The sequence below is a fragment of the Orycteropus afer genome, unplaced genomic scaffold (assembly GCF_000298275.1).
Source record: "Orycteropus afer afer isolate SDZICR_OR568_19922 unplaced genomic scaffold, OryAfe1.0 scaffold00014, whole genome shotgun sequence".
NCBI classification, from domain to species: domain Eukaryota; kingdom Metazoa; phylum Chordata; class Mammalia; order Tubulidentata; family Orycteropodidae; genus Orycteropus; species Orycteropus afer.
Window position 1 is genome coordinate 12,996,677 of NW_006921601.1, and position 18,718 is coordinate 13,015,394.

The 18,718-nt window shown below is 41.1% G+C and overlaps 1 protein-coding gene across 1 annotated transcript; it reads right to left on the reverse strand.

Annotated features, from left to right (window-relative positions):
* Nucleotides 1-699: 699 nt before the first annotated feature.
* On the reverse strand, nucleotides 700-14,300 carry LOC103209523 (vitamin D 25-hydroxylase). Its single transcript, XM_007955408.2, has 5 exons — nucleotides 14,076-14,300; nucleotides 6,920-7,061; nucleotides 2,650-3,282; nucleotides 1,723-2,052; nucleotides 700-875 (listed from the first exon to the last, which is right to left on the reverse strand). The coding sequence occupies exons 1-5, from the start codon at nucleotides 14,298-14,300 to the stop codon at nucleotides 700-702; spliced, it is 1,506 nt and encodes a 501-aa protein (XP_007953599.1).
* Between the last annotated feature and the right edge of the window lie 4,418 nt (nucleotides 14,301-18,718).

Consider the following 18,718-nt stretch of genomic DNA (forward strand, 5'->3'; position numbering starts at 1 on the left):
TGTGGTAAACTGTGGTCAATGTCATGAGACAAAGTATGTGTAAACTGCTGTATGGAAAGTGAATTTGCTCTGTAAATCTTCACCCAAATCACAATTAAAAAAAAATCATAGAAGCTAGAAACAAATGTATCTAATACTTGATATTGCTCTAGTCCAATCTTAAAAGGGCACATCTATACTCACATGGAGTCCATAGATGGTGCAAAATGGTCAAACAAAAGACTCGCAGTCCGAAACCATACAGAGACGCCTTGGAGGAAAGGTCAGGCAATCTGCTTCCAAAAGGTCCTAACCTTGAAAATCCTATGAAGCACAGTTCTCCTCTGCAACACATGAGGTTGCTGCAAGTCAGATTCTCCTCAACAGCAACCAGTTGGAGGTTTTTTTTTTTTATGCTCACTTGGCTTTGGTGGTGGTGGTGTTGTTATTGCCATCAAGTCAGACCCGACTCATAGCGACCCTTCTTGGGTTTCCGAGGCAGTATCACTACGGAAGTAGATTGCCCCATCTTCCTTCTGAGGAGTGGCTGGTGGGTTTGAACGTCCAGCCTTCTGGTTAGCAGTCAAGTGCCTCAGGCACTATACTACCAGAGCTCCCCCCTTGGCTTTAGGATGATGTAATTTGTTCAAACACACACACAGATGAAACAAGATTCAGAGGTAAACACACAGCCTTGCTCCTCCAAACATCCATGTACTTTCAGCGTCTTTCAGCACAGATGAGGTAGGGCTGGGGTTGCAATGTCATGCCTAATCTGGGCTTGAGATTTGGAAGCAGTTCATGTGGAAAATGTACATGAAACTGCTGAAGCAGTGCTGTGAAAAACAAGAACATTTCCATCCGAGCCAGCTGTTCTCCAAGACAGTGTCTTCTCCCTGTAAAAGCATATATAATACTCTTAGAAGCCCACAGTATTTATTAAGATTAATGGCTAATATTTGGGTGCCATTCAGGACACCTGAAATTTAAAGAAAAGTTAGACAAAGTTGTGTTTAAAGGATTCTCTCAACTTTCCAAGGATGAAAATTGGCATTTCAGTTCCCAGAACCCATTCATTTACCTTCCTCTGTCAGCTCATGGACTTGTGAAAGCTTATTAGGCCCATTTCCCATTTCTCTTGCATGCTGTAAGAGAGTCTAAAATACGCCATCAAAGATCTAATGTGAAGTGTCACATTTGGTTTTACTGATCTAAGAGAAGCCCATTTCATTTCAATGGACTAAATGTGTGTACCCTTCCTCAATGAAGAAGAATTTCTAGCCCATCTTCCATGCATGAGTCTTGTGATACGTGTACTTTTTCCCAGCAGAAAGAATATGTTTCTAGTTAGAGATAAGGTACATTAAACTATAGGAAAAATAGAGTCTAGTTTTACTTCAAATTATCATGTCATTACCCTTCCTAGGTCTGTTTCTCAAGCTACTTGCTACTGACTTCTGGCTCCACAAGGTCTATATACAAGCAAAAACCACCAAGCAAAAAATTTCAGAAGACACCAGAGCTTTTCAGTAGTTTATCTCTAGTTATTAAATGAAGGCTTGTTTTTGAGTAGAAATAGGTGCTAATTATTTTATAAAAACATTCCTGTAAGAATCAATGCTGTTTTCAGAATTGGTGCATTTTATTCTACATAAGGATGCCGGATACTTCAGATTAAGATGTTCTACGTGAAACATCATTACACTTTATCCTACATGTATGCCCCTCTGAAAATTCTCTTACCTAGGGAAAAAGGAACCAAAGCTTCTTTCTTGGCAAAATATCCATTGCTGTCCAGAAATCGCTCAGGATAGAACACTTCTGGGTCTCTCCAGTACTTTTCATCAAAGTGTACAGAATAAAGATTTGTAATTACTGTTGTGCCTTTAGGAATGGAATAGCCACGTACAACTGCATCTTCAGAGGTTGCATGGAAAATCCCTAATGGAACTATATTACAAAATCTTAAAACTTCATGCAAAACTGCCTCAGTATAAGGCATTTTGCCTTTGTCATCCCAAGAAGGCTTCCCATTGGGGCCCATAATTAAATCAATCTCTTTCTGAACTTGTCCTGTCAGAGAAAAAGTGTTCAAGTTATTATGTAATTCTTAGAGTTACAGCAAAAGTAAGCTCCCCTTGGGATAAAATACAGGATAACCCATAATAAGCCAAAAGGGTATAGGTAGTAGATTGAGATTTATCATTAGTTAGGAGTTTTAAACACATTTTGTATAACCAGTAGCCAATGTTCTGGAGTACCTCTGTTCTCAAAAACACATTAAAATGTGAATAAAAGTTAAAATTAAAGACACTTAGAATTGGAAGAACATCACTCTCTGGAAGGAAAATAATGAAGCATAAAATGTAGCTTCAAAAACCAATGGCTTCCACAAACTTTCAGTGGCTAACATTGGGCAAGTCAGCCATTCTGCCTTTTTTCTCATTTTAAAATGGGCGTAAAAAGACCCATCTCAGAGGTTTGTTACAGTAATCAAGACAACAGATTTGAAAATTGAAAAGTCTTTCTAACTATTAAGTATTTGTCTTTTCCTTGGCTAGCACAGCAGGAGTAAGTACATAAAATGCTTTGTATATGGCCTAAGACTCTAAAGTAGGTATGAGCCCTACAAATAAGGACAGACCCTGAGACCATCAAGAAAACACTCACCTTGGATGTTAGGATAAAGAGCCATGAAAAGAACTGCCCACTGTAGAACATTGGTTGTAGTTTCAGTTCCAGCAATGATAAGTTCACCCACTGAGAAAACTAGGTTTTCTTTGGAGAAAGTAGATGATGGGTCATTTTTACCTTGATCTATCTCATCTAGGTAAGCATCAACAAAATGCTGAGGTAACTGAGGCTTTCTATTGACTGAAGCTTTTTCAATAAGCCTGGAGAGAAAATCGTAGACCACAGCAGCATTTCTGAACAGTTGTTGGTGTTTTCCAAAAGGTAAGATGCCAATCCATGGAAAAGCATTATACAGGAAGACAGAGGCACTGGCAGCCAGTTCCACGTTTTCACTAAATAACTCAATCATGTGTTGAAAATCTGTGTCTTCATAAGTGAATCGTTCTCCAAAAATGATCAAGTTGGTTATGTTTGAAACAGCTTTTGTTATTAATTGTTTAAGGTCTAAAGGTCTACCTTTATATGTTTCAATAGCATCAATGAAAAATTTGGTTTCTTCTAATATCTTAGATTCAAAAGACTTTTGGCCATATCCAAAATAGCGAAAGCTATTTACAGCTAATCTTCGGTGATCAACCCATCCTCGGCTATATCTGGAGTTGAGCAAGCCTGAAAAAAAAAAGATATTAAAAATTATTTTATTATTCTTACTTCCCTGTGTCTAACAGCTGAAAATGCTATGGACTACAAAACACAAATGGCTAGTCACCAGTACCTGAATTATCTTTCTACAAAACTAGACCCAGTGGTCTAGTTTTATACAAAGATAGAGCTTGTTTACTATCTTGGGACTGGCAAAAAAGACCCACTACAAGAAACTGGTCCGTCTTGCGTAACTCAGTCTGGATGAACTAGGCACAGATGAACTCATAAGTCAACTTTTTACAGGATCATATCAGCCTGACTGACAAAAGACACATACTTGCACCTGAATGAGGTATCAATGTAGTGAAAATCCCCAAGCCAAAAAGACAGCAAAAATTAAATTCAAACTTTTCTAACTATTGATATTGTTGGTCTTAAAATTCCAGAGTCTCCACAGTATGCCCTGCTGTGCTGGTGCTCTGGTACTGTGGAAAATTTTCCCTTAAAATTAACTATCAAGCCCAAGAATATCTTTAGTGCATATATTTATATAACATGAAGTTTACTCAAAATTTCATTCATTACTGTTACATAGGCTAGGCAATAAATGTCACATTCTTTTCTATAATGTGCATACATAATTTGTATTGCAAATAGTTTTGTGTAGTACTTTTTGAATTCTGAACTTTCTTACATACAAAGCCAACACAGTAACACTAAGGAAAAGGAAAGCACAGGTAAACAAGAGGTACAGACAACAAAAATAAACCTTTTACATACATAATACTGTATTACCAGTGATAACAAACATTAATCTACATGTAAACAGATAGACAGAAAGGCTGAATTATCAGGTATGTCTAGGCAACAGCGAATATACCCATGATCATCTATAAGGTTTTAAAAAAAAGCTCACTGCTGTCAAGTCGGTTCCAACTCAGCGACCCCTCCTTGAGTTTCCGAGGTTGTTTCCCTCCGGAAGTACATTGCTCAGTATTCCTTCGGAGGAGCGGCTGGTGGGTTTGAACTGCCAACCTTCTGGTTAGCAGTCAAATGCCTTAGGTACTACACCAGTAGAGCTCCCAATATTTCTACATACATATTTGTATGTGCTGTAAGAATATCTATATATATAATAGAGCAAACAAGGGACAAAGTTATGATAATTTCTTAGCCACAGCCAACCACTCCTGAGGTAGTGAATAGTTGGAACTGTGGTCTAGGGACCATGGTCACAGGAGACATTAAGCTCAACTGGCATAACATACTACATAAAATCACTGTTCTACATCCTACTTTGGAGAGTAGTGACTGGGCTCTTAAAAGCTTGGAAGCTGCCACCTAGATGCAACAACAGGTCTCTCCTCATCCACAGCAAAGAAGAATGAAGAAAACCAACGACATGTGGAAACAATTAGTCCAAGGGACTAGTGGACTATGCGAAACTCGGCCTATGTGACAACGAGATCAGAACTAGATGGTGCCTGGCTACCATTATCAACCACTTGGAAAGGGATCAGTGCAGGAGATTCCAGATAGAGCAGGAGAACAATGTGGAACAAAACTTAAAATCATAAAAAAAGACCAGGTTTACTGGTTAGATAGAGCCTGGTGAGACCCTAGAGACTATGACCCCTACGTACCCTTTAGGTCTGGAACTGAACTCACTCCTGCAGCCTCCAGCCACACAATAGGCAAGCATGTAGGTCATTTACATACATTCTTTAGAACATCAATCATGGGAGAACAAAAGGGCAGTATTTGTACAGGGAGACAGCGCAGGGGGCAGGAATGCATGGGAAAGAAGGACACAGGGAAGAGGTAACTATAGGGAGGAAGTGGGTAGAGAGCTGTTACACTGTAGGGAATTGCAGTCAATGTCATGAGAACAAACTGTGTATGACCTGCTGTGTGGAAAATGAATTTGCTCTATGAACTTTCACCCAAATCACAATAAAAAATAAAATAAATACAAATAAAGCCAATAGTGCTGTGCAGCAATCTTATACTGCCATAGTCTATTCTCTATTCACACTCCCAGATGATGATTCATTCAACAAATATTCATTCAACATGTACTTATGGACAATCTACTACATTCCAGGCAGTGTTCTAAGTGTCACAAACCTATCAGTGAAGAAAAGAGGCAAAGATCTCTACCCTTATGGAGCTTACAAATAAAGGAATGAATGAGAAGGTAGAAAGCTAGGCAGATAGATAATATAGTAAGAAAGGAGAAGAGGGTGGTTAGGGAAGGCCTCACTGAGAAGGTGACATTTATAGGAGGTGAGGGAGTAAGACAACAGTTACCTAGGAAAAGATCACTGCAGGCCGAGGGAACAGTAAGTAGTGCTAAGGTGCTGAGACGAGAGCAAGCCTTTTGTGTTGCAGGAACAGCAAGGGCCTGGTACAGGTGGAGTGGAAATAAGAGGAAGGGCAGCGGTAGAAAAGCAGGGAGGAAACGGTGAGTAAGCGAGGGAACTTGATTTTATAGGGTCCTTTGGCCATAGCAGGACTTTGCCTTTTACTCTGAGATGGGAAACTAAGTTTTTTGGTTTTGTTTTTGATTGATTGGTTTACTTTGATGGCAGAAAAGTTTAAGTATTCAATAGTAGATAAAATAGAATGAATTCCCATCTATGTGTCATCCAACTTCATCCAATCATCTATGCCTCCACTCATTCCTCACATATATAACTGTGAAATCATATTTCATCTAAAAATATTTTGGTCTGTGTAAGAGATAAGGACTCTTAAAAAAAAAAAAAAAAAAAAGCCATAATATGATTTACAATAATATATAGCAATAATACAGGAAGTGTTAAATACAGTATGTGTTAAATTCCCAGTTGTCTCAAAAAGGTCTTTTGTTTGTTTGTTTCAATTAAGACCCAAATGAGGTCTACACATTGAAATTCGTTAATATATCATTGTCTCCTTTAAGCTAACACTTCATCTCTATCTTTTTTCACTTCCTGCAATCTATTTGTTGAAAAAATCAGACAATGTATGTTTTCCAGAAGCAATAAACGCCATCTGTGAAGAAATCTAAGGAGCTCAGATGGCGCAGTGGTTAAGGCATTTAGCTGCTAACCAAAAGGTCACTGGGTCAAACCCCCCAGCTGCTCCACAGAAGAAAGATGAGGCAATCTGCTTCCATAAAGATTTACAGTCTTAGAAACCCAATGGGGTCACTATAAGTTTGAATCAAGTCAATGGCAATGAGTTTGGTTTGGTTTAGTGAAGAAATCATGCCCCAAAAAAGTTCACCTGAATCTGATCAAGTCTCTAACTTTAATTACCAACTTAGAGAATATTCAATGGCTAGAGTATTTTAACACATGACATGACAGGGAAGCAAAATTCAAACATCCAACAAAATTCATCAAAATCTAGAGTAGGTATGCTACTGAAGAAATGACATGGTTTCTTTAAAACATTATAAAATCTATTAGAACTGGATTACAACAGAATTAGCATGTAATTGTATAAAAATATGATTGGGGAACTAAAAGGTATCCAAATACTAACTTCTATAAATAAATATTTTCCTGTTAATGAGTACAATAGATCCCAAATCCTATGCACTGAAATTACTTAAAATAAGGCAGACAATTTAAAATAATTTAATAAATCTCTCAATAGGTGAAAATAAACATACCTCCCATTTTTGTCATCTTCATGAATAAAGGAAGGCAAGGTCTGTCTGCAAAAATTTCACTTTGATGAACAAGGCATTCCTTTACTACATCATAGCTATTTAGAACCACGGTTGATATACCTCCAAGATCTAAACTGAAGATCTTTGAGAAGAAGGAAAAAAAGCATTTAAGTAGCAGAATGTATGGAGTACTATAATCATGGACATCCACATGTAATAAGCCCAGCTTTCATAGTATTAGTTACTTCCCTGAAAATGTAGGTGTCCTTCAACTGACAATGTTTAGAATGTCTTCTCTCTGCAAGGCATGTAAAGGACTGTGACTTCATTAACCACTTAGTGCCTGAGCTCTTATCTTATAAAGGGTATAAAGGAAAGAGTATTGACTCAGTAACCTGGGTTCTAATTTACGCTTTATGATTAAACAGATAAAGAATTCCAGGCAGAACCTTTAACCATTAGGGGTTTCATGGTTTTCATAAAAAGATATTTAATTTTCAACCTTTTAAAATTCATTCAAACTCAAAACATTAAGTGATTATCTGGGTCTCTTTATTTCCAAGATGAATAATAAGTAATACATTATTACTTATTATTCCAGCTTTACATAGGGAAGGGCTTGTGAAAGGCCTATGAGACTTTACGCCCCACCCCACCCCTCATTTCTATGGCACACTGAGAAACTTTTGAATGGAGATGGATATATGTTCAGGAGCTCTGGTGGCACTGTGATTAGAGCATCTGGATGCTAACTAAAAGGAAAGTGGTTTGAACCCACCAGCTGCTCCACAGGAGAAAGACGAGGCAGTCCACTTCTGTAAAGATTTATAGCCTTGGAAATCCTATGGGGCAGTTCTACTTTGTCCTAAACAGTCACTACGAGTCAGAATTGACTTAATGGCAGTGGATTTGGTTTTGTTTGGATATAGGCTCTCTTATTAATCATTTAGTAAAGGCCCCTCAAAGTTGCAATGGGAACTGAATATTCTATTCTTCTTGAGAAAGCAGCTCTGGTGGTGCAATGCCTAAGGCATTTGACTGCTAACCAGAATGTTGGGGTTCAAACCCACCAGCAGCTCCACAGAAGGAAGATGGGGCAATCTACTTCCACAGAGATTTACCATCTTGGAAACCCATTCTTCTGTTGATGAGCACGTAGGTTGTTTCCACCTTTTGGCTATTGTAAATAGTGCTGTGATGAACATGGGTGTGCATATGTCTGTTCTTGTCATGGCTCTCACTCCTTTAGGATATATACCTAGTAATGGAATGGCTGGATCAAATGGTATTTCTAATTCCAACTTTTGAAGGAGTCGACATACTGCTTTCCACAGTGGTTGTATCATTTTACAGTCCCACCAGCAGTGGGACTGCATCTTCACCAGAATTTGTTATTTTCTGTCTTGTTGAACTTTGCTACTAGTGGTGGAGCAAGATGATATCTCATTGTTGTTTTGATTTGCATCTCTCTCTGGTAGCTTAGTACCTAAGAGACTTGACTGCTAACCAGAAGGCTGGTGGTTCAAACCCACCAGCCACTACTTGGAAGGAAGGTTGGGCAATCTACTTCCATAGTGATACTGCCTCAGAAACCCAAGGAGGGGTCGCTATGAGTCGAGTCTGACTCGATAGCACATAACAACAGCAACAACAACATTCCATAGAGGGAGCTCTGGTAGCATAGTGCCTAAGGTACTTGACTGCTAACCAGAAGGCTGGCAGTTCAAACCCAGTAGCCACTCCTTGGAAGGAAGATGGGGCAATCTACTTCCATAGTGATACTGCCTCAGAAACCCAAGGAGGGGTCACTATGAGTCGGGTCTGACTTGATGGCACATAACAACAACAACAACAACATGACATATCTGATAAAGGACTTATCTCCAAAGTCTATAGAAAACACCTCAACACCAAAAAGATAAATAACCCAATTCACAAATGGGCAAAAGACTTGAACAGACACTTCACCCAAGAAGATATACAGGCAGCCAACACACACATGAGAAATCGCTCACAATCATTAATTATTTTTGTTGTTATTATGTGCCATCGAGTTGGACCCGACTCATAGCGACCCCTCATTGGGTTTGTAAGGCAGTATCACTACGGAAGTAGATTGCCCAACCTTCCTTTTGAGGAATGGCTGGTGGGTTTGAACCACCAACCTTCTGGTTAGCAGTCAAATGCCTTAGGCACTACATTACCAGAGCTCCTCATTAATCATTAGAGAGATGCAAATCAAAACAATGAGATATCATTTCACCCCAGCAATAATAGCAAAGTTCAACAGGTCAGAAAATAACTAATGCTGGTGAGGTTGTGGAGGGATTGGAATTCTTGTGCACTTCTGGTGGGACTGTAAAATGGTACAACCATTGTGGCAAACGGTATGGTGTTTCCTTAAAAAACTGAAAATAGAAGTACCATTTGACCCAGCAATTCCATTACTAGGAATATATCCTAAAGAGGTGAGAGACAGCACATGAACAGACATATATACACCTATGTTCATCACAGCACACTTCACTATAGCAAAGAGATGGAAACAACCTAAATGTCCATCAATGGATGAGTGGATAACCAAATTATGGTACATGCATACAATGGAATACTATGCTACATTAAAGAACAATGAGGGATACGCGAATCATCTCAGAACGTGGATGAACCTGGAGGACATAATGCTGAGTGAAGTAAGTCAATCGCAGAAAGACAAGTACTGTATGAGCCCATTACTGGAAAAAGACAAAGAAGGGTTTACTTGGTAAAGAGAACTCATTTAGTAGGTTACTGGGATGGGGAAGGAAATGGAGGGATTAATTTTGAGCTAATTGGGGCCCACAAGCTGATGTGGGTAGGGGGAGGGATATACGGGAAGGATCTGTGACCACCATGATAAAATTAGGAAATGGGAGGACACCAAATTGTGCACAAAAGAGATAGAGGACAGATGCTAATGCTAACCGATGTGTCCACAATACTGCATTGCCATTAACACCAAACACCAGGCTATAGATAAACACATAAACACCTGAGATGATCAAACGGGAGGTCAGTGAACAGGAGTATACTCTAGACCAAGGATAGATTCAGCTGAGGCTAATCTTGCACAAACACCAGTGATACAAAATACCTGCAGTCCTTACAGAAACAATAGAAGACAGACACAGAGTAATCCCTCACAGAAACCAGACACTATGGGAGAGAGATCCAGTAGATCTACCATCTCAGGACCATAGTACTGGGGGACACCAGACTCAATTGGCACAACAAAATACACAAAAGCCTTGCTCTGCATCTTACATTGGTGAGTAGCAACTAGGGTCTTAAAAGCTTTCCAGCAGCCATCTAAGATGCAGCTAACCATCTCCTAGTGTCAGAAGCGAAGAAGAATGCAAAAAAAAAAAAAAAGAAAAAAGAAAAAAAAAAAAGAGTGCATTTGGAAGCAATCAGCCATAGGACACAATGGCCCTCGAGACCAGAAGAACTAGATGGTGCCTGGCTACCAATGCCAACCACTCAGGAAAGGATCAAATCTGGAGATCCTGGATAGAGTGGGAGGGAAAACGTGGAACAAAATCCAAAAACTCAATAATGACCAGATTTACTGCTCAGATGAAATCTGGCAAGACTCCCAATACTATGGCCCTGGAATACATTCTGCACACACCCCCAGGGGCTGGCTCTCAGCCCAATAGTAAATAAAAGTGAAACAACCATATGCTTTTGTAAGCTTGGGCTAGAGGATATTTAAATACCAAAATATCAGGAACTAAAAGGTAATTTTCTAATTGGCTGATATTTACAAAGTTTTGTGTAATGAGACTCAAGGTTATCATAAGACCATAGACATTGTGGTTGACTGACCATAAATGCTGGATTCAGAAGAGGATGTGGAATGAGGGATACCATTGCTGATGTCAGATGGATCTTGACTGAAAGCAAAGGATACCAGAAAGATGTTTACTTGTGTTTTATTGACCATGCAAAAGCATTCGGCTGTGTGCATCATAACAAATTATGAATAACTTTGAGAAGAATGGGAATTCCAGAACACTTAATTGTACTCACGAGGAACCTGTACATAGACCAGGAGGCTGTCGTTTAAACAGAGTAAGGGGACACTGCATGGTTTAAAATCAAGAAGGGAGTGTATGAGGATTGTATCCTTTCACCATACTTATCCAATCTGTATGCTGAGCAAATAATCTGAGAAGCTGGATTATATGAAGAAGAATATGGCATCAGGAGTGGAAGAAGACTCATAAAAACCTATGATATGCTGACAACACAACTTTGCTTGCTGAAAGTGAGGATGACTTGAAGCACTTACTGATGAAGACTGATGACTATAGTCTGCAGTATGGATTACTCCTCAGTATAAAGACAACAAAAATCCTCACAACTGGACCACTAAGCAGCATCACAATAAATGGAGAAAAGGTTGAAGATGTCAAAGACTTCATATTACTTGGTTCTACAATCAACACCAATGGAACCATCAGTCAAGATATCAAACAACATATAGCATTGGGTAAATCTGCTGCAAAAGACCTCTTGAGTGCTGAAGAGCAAAGATATCTCCTTGAAGACTAAGGTGCACCTGACACAAGCCATGGTATTTTTCAGTCACCTCATATGCATGTGAGAACTGGACAATGAATAAGGAAGAATGAAGAAGAGTTGATGCTTTTGAGTTGTGGTGTTGGCGAAGAAGGCTGAAAAGTACCATGGACTACCTGAAGAACTAACAAATTTGTCCTAGAAGAACTGCAGCCAGAATGCTCCTTTGAAGGGAGAATGGCCAGACTCACCTACTTTGGTCATGTCGTGGTTAGAAACCATTCCCCGGAGAAGGCTATCGTGCTTGGTAAAGTGGAGGGTCAAGGAGAAAGGTGAAGGCCCTCAACAAGATGGACTGACACAGTGGCTACAATGATCGGCTCAGGCATAGCGAGGATCATGGGGCTGGCACGAGAATGGGCAGTGTTTCATTTTGCCATAAGCTATGAGTTGGAGGAAGATGGGGCAATCTACTTCTGTAGTGATACTGCCTCGGAAACCCAAGGAGGGGTCTCTGTGAGTCGGGTCTGACTTGATGGCACATAACAACAACAACAACATGAGTTGGAGACAACTCGACGGCACCTGACAACAACAGACCATGAACAGTTCAAAATAACTTGTTTTTCTAGCCTTCAGACATCTTGGGGCTGGCACAGACAAGCATTTTACAAAATCAGTTTCAGAGGGGTCCTGGTACTTCCAGAGTGAAACTGTCTTGGAAACCCAAGGAAGGGTTGCTATGAGTTGGATCTGACTCCACAGCAGTGCATTTGGTTTGGTTTTTTATGTAACAGCATTTCTTCTGAGAACCTGTTGATCAAGGAAGGAGTAAGTGGAAAGTTTCGGTCATTATCTTAACTACATTCCTGACCAAACTTATGTGCTAAGATCAGTTAAAGTTTTTCAAAAGTCCAACTGCTGGTAAGAAGCAGAAGTAAGGCTAAAGAAACAAATGGGAGTCTAAAGTAAAATAGCATCTAATCTGGACCCAGGTCAGCCAGTTTAGTTATGACAAACACCTCAAATTTTGGATTTGCTTACATACATTCTAGTTGAAATGTTAGCCCAAATCATATATTCAATAAACTTTAATCAATTTCTGTTGGCTTACTATGATTTTTGTTTTAACAGGGTTTATATATTCTTTGATTTGGAGTCCCTGGATGGTCCCACTGGTTAAGCGTTTCCCTACTGGGTGAAAGGTTGACCGTTCAAACCCACCCAGAGGTGCCTCAAAAGACAGGCCTGGCCATTTGCTTCCTAAAGGTCTTGAAAACACAATGGAACAGAAAACACAAAAGACTAGATAGGAACCTTAGGAGTAACTTATGTTAATGGGGGAGGAACACTCAGAAAAGGTGGGTGAGAATGGTTATACAATTCCAAGAATGTAATCAGTATCACTAAATGGTAAATGTAGAATCTGTTGAATTGGTGTATGTTTTACTGTGTATATTCTCAACAAAAACAACGAAATAAATAAAATTGTATTAAAAATAAAGAAAATCCTATGGAGCAGTTCTACCCTGCACACATGGGGCCACTGAGTAAGCAATCAATGTACATCTAACAACAAATGGTCTAATTATGGCGTTGGCAAAGATGTAACCAGAAATACATGAGACATTTTCCTTGGTTTCTAGAAGTCAGTCTGTGATCCTCTCCCCGAAATCAGCTCTAACCACAATTTTTCATTATCTCAGTTAATGGCCACTCAGTCCTTCAAGCTGTCCAGATCCAAAACAATACAGCCCATGTTAATTCGTTAATTTCCTTTTTTTTTTTTTTTCTTTCTCCCTACCTTCACATCCAACTGCTCACCTCCATCAAGGCTCCTATGTTATCACAAAAGCCTCCTAACGGGTCTCATTAATCTCACCCTTGTCTCTTTACAGGTGATTCTCAACATGACATACTCCTTCATGGCCTTTGTATTTGTTCATGTCTCGGTTTGGAATGTTCTTTCCCTATGTCCCTGTACGATGTTTTTGGGCAATGAGAATAGTATTTCCTCCTCTGCACTGTAGGATCCCATACCCATTCATTCATTCACTCTTTCATAATCATTTACCACGGCCCAATTCTAGGCTAGGGACTTTCTCCTGTGTATTCCCTTTTTAATCGTTACAGCAAAATCCTAGTTTAGTCTTTCCTCAAACTCAAATATTAATGAACCTCCTATTAGCAACGAACTCGGTCGGTCCTACAATTCAGAGGTCTTGTTTTTCTGAGAAGCCATGAGCTGGAATCTATCCTATGCGCGCTGAAGGCAAGCTCTACAGGGCTGAGAAATAATCCACAGGGGATGGTGCGCATGCTGGGCGGGGGCACTACACGCAGAGGTCCAGGCACGCAAGCCGCTGGACCCACAATCCGGAGCTGTAGGCCTGGCGCTGCCCACATCCCCCACCACCACCCCGCGCAAGCGCAAGGCAGTTTCGACTCTTCTGTGGCCGCTAGGCACACGGAAAGAATTTGCACTAACTTGGGCCCACCAGGAGTGACTGTAAGTCCAGTTGGGAAGAAGGCTCAGGGCAGACCCGAGGAGCGAACGGCGGCCCTCCCTGCCCCGGGCCCTTTGGTCCTGTACCTCGCCATACACCTGGCTTTGCTTTCTCATGTAGACATGAGGGAGCTCTGAAGAGGCGGCCAGGGAGTAGATATTGCCGATAAACGGCAGTCCCATGGGCCCCGGAGGGAATCCCACCGGCCGCCTCTGCCTCAGCAGCTGGCGTATCCCCAGCGCGAAGAGCAGCAGGAAGAGCGCCCCGCCAAGCGCCGCTGCACAAGCCTCTACTCCACGAGGGTCCCACATTGCCCGGAGTTCGGGCTGCAAACCCAGCCAACGCCTTTGGAACTTGGGCTTTGAGTCCAGCCCTGCCATTCTCCCATTGGCTGGCCACTCTAAAGTCCCGCCTTAACTCCGTGGTTATTGGCTAGCTGATTGTAGGGTGTTTATGCCAGAAAATAGTTATCACTAACTACCAGGGTCAGAGTCCGCTTAGCCTAGGGAGGTGCGACTCTTTTGATCTGGCGAGAATAAGCCAGACAGGGCACCGAGCCCAGAGGTCCTTTTCCAGAGTGTTAATACCGGGGCATTAGGTCGTGTCTGCATAGCCTCTTTCACTGGGCCAGGTGGGTTCCTACCTCCCTCGAGACCAGACTTTTCTTAACGTGCCTTTTACTTACTACATTTCATTTCAAATGAAAACTGCAAAGATTATTAGCACCGCATTCTTTAGCTGAATCTAATAATTTTCGGCATCTTTATTAGAGAATTGACTCATTGCTATAAAAAGGAAAGAATCATGGTGTTCTGTTTTACTCATCTATTTTTCTCCTATTATGACATTTTTTATAGTCTTTTAAGAACTGTAGTAATTAAGCAATATTTATGCGATTAACCCAGGATGCTTGTTTTTCACGCTTCTTTGGCCCTCTCAAACTGCTTATTTAATCACAGAGGACTCTCTTGTCTGCAGTTACTCAGGGATTTAAAAAAAAAAAAAAAACAAACTCACTGCCCTCCAGTTGATTCGGTATCTCTACAGGCAGTAGATTGCCCAGTCTTACCGTTAGCCTTCTGAATAGCAGTCAAATGCCTTAAGCACTATGCCACCAGAGTTCCCTACTCAGGGATAGTACTTACTATGTAAGTTTTCTGACTCCACTACCTGGAATAACATAACTGATTTACTATTTTTCTTATTATTTCTAATTCTATTTCTATTTTCTATAGGGCAATTCCATGGAACATAGGACTTACAGGGCATGGGACTCAGTTAACAGGCCTATAATTGTGATTCAGTAGTGACAAGAGTTTTATTTTCCTCATTAGCTTTAGGCTCATTCATAAAACGAATACTTATTGAATGTCTGCCAGGGTCCTAAGCAATGGAGAGAATTCGTGAAGAAGAGAAACCAAGTCCCTACCTTCCTAGAGCTGACATTCTTATGAGAGGGACCAGGCAATACACACACAAACAAAATAATTTTAGATAATCATGTTGTTGTTGTTGTTGTTATGTGCCGTCGAGTCGGCCCCGACTCATAGCGACCCCTCCTTGGGTTTCCGAGGCAGTATCACTACAGAAGTAGGATTGCCCAACCTTCCTTCCGAGGAGTGGCTGGTGGGTTTGAACCGCCAGCCTTCTGGTTAGCAGTCAAGTGCTTTAGCCACTATGCTACCAGAGCTCCTTAGATAATCATAACCTTAACTACCACCCTCCCATCAGCCAGCAATTTTCTATAACCCATTTCTATTTTCACATGCTTAGATAATCATAAGCATGTGAAAATAGAAATGGGTTATAGAGAATTGCTGGGTGATGGGAGGGTGGTAGTTAAGGTTATGTGTTAACTTGGCTGGGCCTGGGATTGAGTGACTGGGCAGCTGGATGTAGTTATTCCCCATGAGGAGACTGGTAATGAACTCCATGATGGAATCTGCTATGAGCAGTTGAGTAGCTGCCTTTGAAATGTGTTCTGCTTCTCGTCTATAAGAAGACAGTTAGATAAAGGTCTTGAGCTTTTTGGCACGCTGGGACCCTGCATGTTCAGCAGCCTGCCATGTTGCCTGCCAATCTTGAGACTATTTCTGGTCTTGAACTAGTGGCCTGCCCTGTTGCTTAATAACCTTGGGTCTGTGCCATTTTACTTTTCAACCTTGGTTTGCCAGCCTCACCAGTTAGCAACGAGATGCCTGTAGCTCCAGTGGGCCGGGAGCAAGAGGCAGAGCTGAAACCCAAGGATGAGGGGCCTTCACCCAGACCCTAGAGCTGGAACTTGAACTTGGATGTTTAGCCTCCTAAACTGTAAGAGAAATCATCCTTTTTTGTTAAATCGTCCACTTGTGGCATTTTTGTTGGAGCAGCACGAGTGGGCCAAAACAGGAAGATACTTCAGCAGATGCGGAGGTTTAAGGAAAGTCTCATTAAGACATTGACATTTGAGCTGAGATCAAATGATGAAGTGTTGCAGTACCAAATTAGCATAAAGGTGATGGCTTAAAAAACACATTTTTATTATTTTACAATAATGGGGGTCAGGAGTCCAAAACGGGTCTCATTGGACTTAAAGCAAAGTGTTGGTAGGGCTGCATCCCTTCTGGAGGCTCTAAGGGGGAATTTGTGTATTTGCTTTTTCTAGCTTCTAGAGGCTGCCCACATTCCTTGATTTGTGGTCTTGGTCTTTCATCTTCAAAGGCAGCAACATTAGGCCAAGTGCTTCTTGTGCTGCTTTCTCTCTGGTTCTGTCTCCTGTCTACCTCTACAACTTATAAGGCCCCTTGTGATTGCATTGTGCCCACTTGGATAATTCAAGATACTCTCCCTATCTCAAAGTCAGCTGATCAACGACCTTAATTCCATATGCAATCTTAATTCCCCTTTACCATACAACATATTTTTACTCAAACATGAGGTTTTTATGCAAATGACATGCACATTGTATGTTTTTACAACCTGTGCAACCCTGTCCCACCCATGCATGCTATGTGTGTACATTATTTACGTGGGCACATTATATGCAAAAAAATGTGGTAATCTAACATTCACAGGAGCTCTGGTAGCATAGTGCCTAAGGCACTTGACTGCTAACCAGAAGGCTGGCAATTCAAACCCACCAGCCACTCCTCTGAAGGAAGGAAGGACAATCTACTTCCATAGTGATACTGTCTCGGAAATCCAAGGAAGGATCACTATGAGTCAGGTCCGACTTGACGGCACATAACAACAACAACAACAACATTCACAGGTTGGAGATACTGTTTGGGGCAATTACTCTGCATAATACATGAGGAACCCTGTTGAAATTTAGGGTTTTAGAGAAACCCTAAATTTAGAGAAATAGTCCAAACAGAAGGAATATCAAGGGCAAAAGCTCCCATGTACTCAGAAAACCCTGACTTCTGAAACTGTTTGTAGTCTCTCACTCTCTGTATCTGCAATTCAGGGACACTGGGGATGAAGGAGCTCTGGTGGTGCAGTGCCTACGGCTAACCAGAAGGTTGATGGTTCAAACCCACCAGCCACTCCACAGAAGGAAGATGGGGCGATCTACTTCTGTAAAGATTTACCACCTCAGAAACCCAGTGGAGGTCACTGTGAGTCGGAATCAACTTGATGGCAGTGAGTTTTTGTTTGTTTGTTTTGGGATGAAGGAAACCAGTTAACTAGCCTTATAGTTTTGCTGCTTAACAGTTTGGAGCTCACTACCTGGTATGTAGATATCCTCCAGGTCTGAAGTTACCCTGTGGGTCTGAAGTTACCCCTAAAGGTACCACTGTGGGTTTCACAGAATTTCCTGCCACAGAACATTTACCTACTACCTATCATAAATACTTGATACATTATTTTTAAAGATTGCTTAAAATTCTTATTAACCAAGAATCTTCCAGTAAAATGGAAAAATTATTGTGGATGATCATTGTTAAACTTTGTTGCCTATTTCTTACCGAAGGCCAATGGAGATGACACAACAGAGATTGTGGCTGGGGTGGGGTACAGTGATGCTGAGGCACCAGGAATGGGGACTGTCAGCCTTGCATTGCACAACACCATCAGGCTTGCAATGTCTGCTGTGACTACACTGTTACACAGTACGGTACTTGCTTCAGGAGTGGATCCCTTCCATCATTTATTTTCATAAAGGATTAATTTTCATTCCAAAAATATCCTTCAATTCACTTAAATTAAGGAGCTTTCCTTCTTTGGCACTTTTCCCCTGGCTACATTAGCAAAGAAGGGCTCACAGAGTTATGATCCCTGGCTTTGGCCCCTGTCTAACAGACAATGCTGATGAGATGATCTGCCTCAACCCTTGGAGGATTAGAAAGAGGAGGTGGTGGTAATAACTAAAAGTCCTTCAGAACACGGAGTCTTCCCTGTAATCATTTATCATGTTCTGTCAGTGCTCGGCCGAGAGATAGCTCATTGCATTCTCCCTCCTTACATTTGCTCCTTGAGTGATAGAAAACAATCAATAATGTTTGTGTGTGACGTTTATCACAGGGATGTTTGGTGGAGCAGGAAGTGAAGGATTTCACTGTATTCCATCTTCAGTATGCAGGTGGAATGGGTGCTGGAGAAGTGTGAGTGCCGTGGAAAGGGTGCTGACATTGCTGTGTGCTGAACGGGAATGGCTTCAACAGAGAATGTGCTGCCGTGCTCCAGCAAGAGCCTCTTTCTAGGTCCTTGGGAACCAGTCCTCCAGGACTCATCCTGAGAGGCAGCA

Coding starts and splice junctions, on each gene's coding strand:
- LOC103209523 (XM_007955408.2), bottom strand. CDS start 14,300: ATGTGGGACCCTCGTGGAGTAGAGGCTTGTGCAGCGGCGCTTGGCGGG. Junction 3,283..6,919: donor GAAGATGACAAAAATGGGAG/GTATGTTTATTT, acceptor TTTTTTTTTCAG/GCTTGCTCAACTCCAGATAT. Junction 876..1,722: donor TTTGGTTCCTTTTTCCCTAG/GTAAGAGAATTT, acceptor ATGCTTTTACAG/GGAGAAGACACTGTCTTGGA.